At 42.2% G+C, this 8,548-nt stretch overlaps 1 protein-coding gene across 1 annotated transcript; it reads left to right on the forward strand.

Moving 5' to 3' along the window:
- The first annotated feature begins 588 nt into the window (after positions 1-588).
- On the forward strand, positions 589-6,224 carry LOC311102719 (uncharacterized protein). The gene is made up of 7 exons (XM_084144092.1): positions 589-636; positions 941-1,487; positions 2,487-2,582; positions 2,715-2,770; positions 4,545-4,677; positions 4,850-4,958; positions 5,585-6,224. The coding sequence occupies exons 2-5, from the start codon at positions 1,410-1,412 to the stop codon at positions 4,666-4,668; spliced, it is 354 nt and encodes a 117-aa protein (XP_084000218.1). The 5' UTR covers positions 589-636; positions 941-1,409; the 3' UTR covers positions 4,669-4,677; positions 4,850-4,958; positions 5,585-6,224.
- The last annotated feature ends 2,324 nt before the right edge of the window (positions 6,225-8,548 follow it).

The raw sequence follows: 8,548 nt of genomic DNA on the forward strand, positions 1-8,548 counted from the left end.
CAGTGATGGTGAAGAGATGGCAGGAGCAGTGGAATATAAATAATAAGGGAAGGCATTTATTTAGTACAGAGGAAAGTCAGGGAGGGGAGGATGGCAGGAAGGGACAGAAGAGAGGAGGCTATTTTTACAAGATTAAGGGTGGGACACAGCCAGTTGAATAAGACATTAAACGTGATAAGAAAGCATCCAACAGGAAAGTGTGATTATTGTCAGGAAATAGAGACTGTGGAGCATGTATTGCTACAGTGTGGGCAGTATCAGAGGGAAAGAGAGAGGATGATATTTAGTATGAGGGAGAAGGGGATACAGGAAATTAGTTTAAAGAGTATATTGAGTAGAGCGTCATTAGATATAGTCACAAATATTTTGTTATCTTTTTTAAGAAAAACGGGGTTAGCAGGTAGGATTTAGTTTATCCCTGTCTCTGGCCCATACTCCAGTACGGTAGGTGGCGGTAATGCACCATAACGTTGGATGCCAACCGCCGATAAACCTCACTGAAGAAGAAGAAGCTTGACGTCAATGCGCATGTCTGAATGTTGCTCCCTCAGCCAATCCACTAGTCGGCAGTAGTGCAAGAAAAAATCCGGAAGTCATTCATTCATAAAATGGAAAAGGAACAAATACATCGGCGGGGTAAATTTGAAAGAAGAATTGCTCAAAAATTGCTAAGAAAAGTTGACTTACACGTTCTAATATGTTGGTGTATATGGGTAGCTATATAAGAAATAGGTAGTTGTGGGAATGGGGTACAATAAGGTTTGCTATCTTAATGTAGACAAACGATGCTTTATCAGCTAGCGCAACCTAGCTAACCTCTACGAATACGAGACTGGACATACTATCTAGCCAACGTTAATTACAGCAGATAATATAGCTAGTTAGCTAGCTAACTGAGATCCCCTGGCTATATTGACTTTGCATCTTTTCTTTTTTACAGCTACATATTTTCAAGGTTTGACTACGCCACCACACTTACAAATGAATGGACTTGCGCCAGGATCGTGTCACCTCCACCTTACCTGACACCCTAGACCCACTTCAACACAGGGGCCCCACAAGGGTGCGTGCTCAGCCCTCTCCTGTACTCCCTGTTCACCCATGACTGCGTGGCCATGCACTCCTCCAACTCAATCATCAAGTTGGCAGACGACACAACAACAATGACGAGACAGCCTACAGGGAGAAGGTGAGGGCCCTGGCGGAGTGGTGCCAGAAAAATAACCTCAACGTCAACAAAACGAAGGAGCTGATCGTGGACTTCAGGAGACAGCAGAGGGAGCACGCCCCTATCCACATCGACGGGACTGCAGTGGAGAAGGTGAAAAGCTTCAAATTCCTCTGCGTACACATCACTGACAATCTGAAATGGTCCACCCACACAGACAGTGTAGCACCTACAGCACCCGATGTCACAGGAAGGCCAAAAAGATCAAGGACATCAACCACCCGAGCCACAGCCTGTTCACCCAGCTATCATCCAGAAGGTGAGGTCAGTACAGGTGCATCAAAGCTGGGACCGAGAGACAACTTCTATCTCAAGGCCATCAGACTTTTAAATGGCCATCACTAGCCGGCTACCACCCGGTTACTCAACCCTGCACCTTAGAGGCTGCTGCCCTATGTACATAGACATGGAATCACTGGTCACTTTAATAATGGAACACTAGTCACTTTAATAATGTGCACATACTGTTTTACTCATTTCATATGTATATACTGTATTCTACTGTATTTTAGTCAATGCCACTCCAAAATTGCTCGTCCTAATATTTATATGTTCTTTAATTCCATTCTTTTACTTTTAGATTTGTGTGTATTGTTGTGAATTGTTAGATACTATTGCACTGTTGGAGCTAGGAACACATGCATTTCACTACACCCGCAATAACATCTGCTAAATATGAGTAGGTGACCAATAAGGGGTTGCCGACCCTACTTCTGGAGAGCTGGAGCATGCAGGATCTTGCTCCAGCCATGTTGTAATTGTACCTAGCTAATTTGTAGAATTAGCTAGGTGTGTTAGTTTCGGGTTGGAGTGGAACAAAATCCAGCAGGAGGGTAGCTCTCTCCAGGGGAGGGATGTTTGGGTACACTTGATGTAGCGTGTACGACTACATTGCATTTTTCTATCCCTATCGATGTCCTAGGACAGGGGGACAATATATTCTACATATTTTGCCATCAGGCTGAGAGAAAATGTGGCAGTTTTAAAGCAAATTCCCTGCTATTCTAATACGGCCCTGACTACCACTGGCGTATGGAGTGAGACAGGCAAGTGCAAAGGCTATTTGCATATTGATGAAATAAATATAATTGTCATTGGGGGTGGATAGGAAAGACTTGAAGATTGCTAAATATTTTTCCAAAGGTTCTGTAGGTATAATAAACCAATATTGAATTGAGTGAAAAATAAATGGGTAAAAAGGAAGTTTGAAAACCCTTGTTCTAGGACACCACACTAAGCAGTGTATTTTCCCGTACAGGAGGATGTTGATACGTTCCCTAAAGAACCCCATGTCTTTTCCCCACATCTACTGGAAGCTGAACAGGTCATCACAATGGAACGTGCGCTTGACAAGGTAAAAATGTCAACAGGTACACTTGGTTTGAGACAAGAAACCTGTCCAAGACACCTGTCCTATAAAGTGATATGCATGTGCCTAACTTGGCGTTGTGCATATACCTAACATAGCTAATTCTCTTTGTTTTAGATCAATCTAGAAATAGAGTTGTTGGAGAAAGTGCATATGTTACTCACAAATTCTGAGTAAGTGTGGTTGTGTTGTTACACAGTGGTGTCTTGAGATTCAAGTGGGTTGTATGTTACATTTTTAGATACAAACATTTATAATGCATACACCATTTGGAGAGATACAGGTAGACTTTTATGTGATAACTACAGTGGGGGAAAAAAGTATTTAGTCAGCCACCAATTGTGCAAGTTCTCCCACTTAAAAAGATGAGAGGCCTGTAATTTTCATCATAGGTACACGTCAACTATGACAGACAAATTGAGAAAAATAAATCCAGAAAATCACATTGTAGGATTTTTTATGATTTTATTTGCAAATTATGGTGGAAAATAAGTATTTGGTCACCTACAAACAAGCAAGATTTCTGGCTCTCACAGACCTGTAACTTCTTCTTTAAAAGGCTCCTCTGTCCTCCACTCGTTACCTGTATTAATGGCACCTGTTTGAACTTGTTATCAGTATAAAAGACACCTGTCCACAACCTCAAACAGTCACACTCCAAACTCCACTATGGCCAAGACCAAAGAGCTGTCAAGGGACACCAGAAACTAAATTGTAGACCTGCACCAGGCTGGGAAGACTGAATCTGCAATAGGTAAGCAGCTTGGTTTGAAGAAATCAACTGTGGGAGCAATTATTAGGAAATGGAAGACATACAAGACCACTGATAATCTCCCTCGATCTGGGGCTCCACGCAAGATCTCACCCCGTGGGGTCAAAATGATCACAAGAACGGTGAGCAAAAATCCCAGAACCACACGGAGGGACCTAGTGAATGACCTGCAGAGAGCTGGGACCAAAGTAACAAAGCCTACCATCAGTAACACACTACGCCGCCAGGGACACAAATCCTGCAGTGCCAGACGTGTCCCCCTGCTTAAGCCAGTACATGTCCAGGCCCGTCTGAAGTTTGCTAGAGTGCATTTGGATGATCCAGAAGAGGATTGGGAGAATGTCATATGGTCAGATGAAACCAAAATATAACTTTTTGGTAAAAACTCAACTCGTCGTGTTTGGAGGACAAAGAATGCTGAGTTGCATCCAAAGAACACCATACCTACTCTGAAGCATGGGGGTGGAAACATCATGCTTTGGGGCTGTTTTTCTGCAAAGGGACCAGGACGACTGATCCGTGTAAAGGAAAGAATGAATGGGGCCATGTATCGTAAGATTTTGAGTGAAAACCTCCTTCCATCAGCAAGGGCATTGAAGATGAAACGTGGCTGGGTCTTTCAGCATGACAAAGATCCCAAACACACCACCTCGGCAACGAAGGAGTGGCTTCGTAAGAAGCATTTCAAGGTCCTGGAGTGGCCCAGCCAGTCTCCAGACCTCAACCCCATAGAAAATCTTTGGAGGGAGTTGAAAGTCCGTGTTGCCCAGCGACAGCCCCAAAACATCACTGCTCTAGAGGAGATCTGCATGGAGGAATGGGCCAAAATACCAGCAACAGTGTGTGAAAACCTTGTGAAGACATACAGAAAACGTTTGACCTGGGTCATTGCCAACAAAGGGTATATAACAAAGTATTGAGAAACTTTTGTTACTGACCAAATACTTATTTTCCACCATAATATGCAAATAAATTCATAAAAAATCCTACAATGTGATTTTCTGGAGAAAAAAAATCTCATTTTGTCTGTCATAGTTGACGTGTACCTATGATGAAAATTACAGGCCTCTCTCATCTTTTTAAGTGGGAGAACTTGAACAATTGGTGGCTGACTAAATACTTTTTTTCCCCACTGTATGAAATGAGTAAATTGTCTAATTGAATGTTTCTTGTAGGTCAGAGGTTTACGTCATTGCCGTAGTTCACCTCTCATCTTCAAGATGTGCTGAGCGAACAGGCAAGCGTTTGCCAGAGGCTGATGAAAGCACTGTGTCAGACAAACTTACCCATAGAGGCTGATATTCACAGGTTAGCGACATTTCTTTTTCCACTAGTGAGAGAGAACAACATTATTTATAATATTCTTGAATTCTGTATGCAGGAAGTCACCCTGCTGTGTATAATGATGTCTCATTGCGGAGTAACATAAATTGTACATTTACCCCAGTTAACTAAGAGAAATGATGGTCCTGCTTTATAGAGTTGTGGTGGAGGTCATGAGGATGGTGGTGGACTTCATTGAGAACTTGGAGGCAAAGATAAACACTGTTTATACTATTCCCGCCATTGATGAATCCATGAGCAATCTGGTGAGTGCTTTCAATAAAAACCCTATCCCCAGGCCAGATGTATTGCAAGTCCTAAACTCTAGTCCTGCCATTGGTTGTGATCAGTAGGATACATGTAGCAAAACATTTTACAGTAGAAAACCTTGTTTTACTAAATGTCGTAACATTTTACAATAGAAAACCTCAGTTTTACTCGATTTCAAAACATTATACTATTAAAAAATGCTCCCTGATTTACTTGATTTCAAAACATTTTACAATAGAAAGCCTTGTTTTACTTGATTTCAAAACATTATACTATTAAAAAATGCTCCCTGATTTACTTGATTTCAAAACATTTTACAATAGAAAGCCTTGTTTTACTTGATTTCAAAACATTTTACAATAGAAAGCCTTGTTTTACTTGATTTCAAAACATTTTACAATAGAAAACCTTGTTTTACTCGATTAAAACACCTTTTATAACAATTCCTTCCTTTTACTAGCCTTATCCCAGAATAATAACACACTTTTCAGGTTGTTACATTTATACTTGTTAATAAGTTAGTAAAGTAAGTCTTGTCTGAGCCATAATGGACCATTTTATTGTTAATACTATACTATGATTTTTCACGTTGCTTTTATGTGTTGTACTCTCTCATTCTCAGAACAACAGTGTAGCTCAGCTTCTGGCCCACGTGACAGAGGTGGAAAGACAGTAGACAGGTTCTACAGTGGAGGAGTAAAAACAGCAGCATGTCCATCAATGACATCACTACCTGAGAGCATGGTGAGTCCCAACTCTTCACCCTTCTCCCAAAGTGTGCACTTGCACACTCCCCGTCGTGAATTCAACAAGGGTGGAATCTCCTTCCAGACAATATTTACACCAAGCCACTGCTTCAAATACATTATTTAAAATGTAGTGGGAGATGTGTGGAGAATCAGGACGCAGCCCAAGTCAAAAACCTTAAGAATCCTTCACAATGGACATTTGTCATTTATATACATGACAAGAAGATTGTGTGGTCTGAAAATGTTTGACAAATTTCTTCTTCAGAGAGAATGGGTGTTGTGTTACTTTACAACATCCCCCCTCAATGTGTTTATCCTAACTAATGGTATCTTTGTAAATAAATCTGTCTTGTTATTATGAGGTACAATGGACCTGTTATTTCATAAAGTGTAAGGCAACACTGTCACCTAGTGGTATCTGGAACTTGTCATTTGAGTGTTACCCCCCCCTGTGTAAAATCAAATGTGTTTTCACTTTAAAATAAATATTCCCTGGGTTGTATTGATTAATGCACACAAGTTTCTTATTGGACAAATTCAGGTAGTCCCTTCCCGTTTCCTTCCAATTCATTTATTTTGGTTCCTAGTCATTTCTTGTGGACAAACACATGTACGGTGAGGGAAAAAAAGTATTTGATCCCCTGCTGATTTTGTACGTTTTCCCACTGACAAAGAAATGATCAGTCTATAATTTTAATGGTAGGTTTATTTGAACAGTGAGAGACCGAATAACAACAACAAAAAAACAGGGAGTGCTCCTAATCTCAGCGTGTTACCTGTATAAAAGACACCTGTCCACAGAAGCAATTAATCAATCAGATTCCAAACTCTCCACCATGGCCAAGACCAAAGAGCTCTCCAAGGATGCCAGGGACAAGATTGTAGACCTACACAAGGCTGGAATTGGCTACAAGACCATCGCCAAGCAGCTTGGTGAGAAGGTGACAACAGTTGGTGCGATTATTCGCAAATGGAAGAAACACAAAATAACTGTCAATCTCCCTCGGCCTGGGGCTCCATGCAAGATCTCACCTCGTGGAGTTGCAATGATCATGAGAACGGTGAGGAATCAGCCCAGAACTACAAGGGAGGATCTTGTCAATGATCTCAAGGCAGCTGGGACCATAGTCACCAAGAAAACAATTGGTAACATACTACGCCGTGAAGGACTGAAATCCTGCAGCGCCATCAAATCAAATCAAATTTTATTGGTCACATGCGCCGAATACAACAGGTGCAGACATTACAGTGAAATGCTTACTTACAGCCCTTAACCAACAGTGCATTTATTTTTAACAAAGAAAGTAAAAATAAAACAACAACAAAAAAAGTGTTGAGAAAAAAAGAGCAGAAGTAAAATAAAATAACAGTAGGGAGGCTATATATACAGGGGGGTACCGGTGCAGAGTCAATGTGCGGGGGCACCGGCTAGTTGAGGTAGTTGAAGTAATATGTACATGTGGGTAGAGTTAAAGTGACTATGCATAAATAATTAACAGAGTAACAGCAGCGTAAAAAGGATGGGGTGGGGGGGCAGTGCAAATAGTCCGGGTAGCCATGATTAGCTGTTCAGGAGTCTTATGGTTTGGGGGTAGAAGCTGTTGAGAAGTCTTTTGGACCTAGACTTGGCACTCCGGTACCGCTTGCCGTGCGGTAGCAGAGAGAACAGTCTATGACTAGGGTGGCTGGAGTCTTTGACAATTTTGAGGGCCTTCCTCTGACACCGCCTGGTATAGAGGTCCTGGATGGCAGGAAGCTTGGCCCCAGTGATGTACTGGGCCGTACGCACTACCCTCTGTAGTGCCTTGCGGTCGGAGGCCAAGCAGTTGCCATACCAGGCGGTGATGCAACCAGTCAGGATGCTCTCGATGGTGCAGCTGTAGAATTGTTTTAGGATCTGAGGACCCATGCCAAATCTTTTCAGTCTCCTGAGGTCCCCCTGCTCAAGAAAGCACATATACAGGCCCGTCTGAAGTTTGCCAATGAACATCTGAATGATTCAGAGGAGAACTGGGTGAAAGTGTTGTGGTCAGATGAGACCAAAATGGAGCTCTTTGGCATCAACTCAACTCGCCGTGTTTGGAGGAGGAGGAATGCTGCCTATGACCCCAAGAACACCATCCCTACCGTCAAACATGGAGGTGGAAACATTATGCTTTGGGGTGTTTTTTCTGCTAAGGGGACAGGACAACTTCACTGCATCAAAGGGACGATGGACGGGGCCAAGTACCGTCAAATCTTGGGTGAGAACCTCCTTCCCTCAGCCAGGGCATTGAAAATGGGTCGTGGATGGGTATTCCAGCATGACAATGACCCAAAGCACACGGCCAAGGCAACAAAGGAGTGGCTCAAGAAGAAGCACATTAAATAGGTGCATTATAAGGTGAATGCACCTATTTGTAAGTCGCTCTGGATAAGAGCGTCTGCTAAATGACGTAAATGTAAATGTAATGTAAATGAGTGGCCTAGCCAGTCTCCAGACCTTAATCCCATAGAAAATCTGTGGAGGGAGCTGAAGGTTCGAGTTGCCAAACGTCAGCCTCGAAACCTTAATGACTTGGAGAAGATCTGCAAAGAGGAGTGGGACAAAATCCCTCCTGAGATGTGTACAAACCTGGTGGCCAACTACAAGAAACGTCTGACCTCTGTGATTGCCAACAAGGGTTTTGCCACCAAGTACTAAGTCATGTTTTTCAGAGGGGTCAAATACTTATTTCCCTCATTAAAATGCAAATCAATTTATAACATTTTTGACATGTGTTTTTCTGGATTTTTTGTTGTTGTTATTCTGTCTCTCACTGTTCAAATAAACCTACCATTAAAATTATAGACTGATA

This window comes from Coregonus lavaretus (genome assembly GCF_964263955.1).
Source record: "Coregonus lavaretus genome assembly, chromosome: 27".
Taxonomy (NCBI): Eukaryota; Metazoa; Chordata; class Actinopteri; order Salmoniformes; family Salmonidae; genus Coregonus; species Coregonus lavaretus.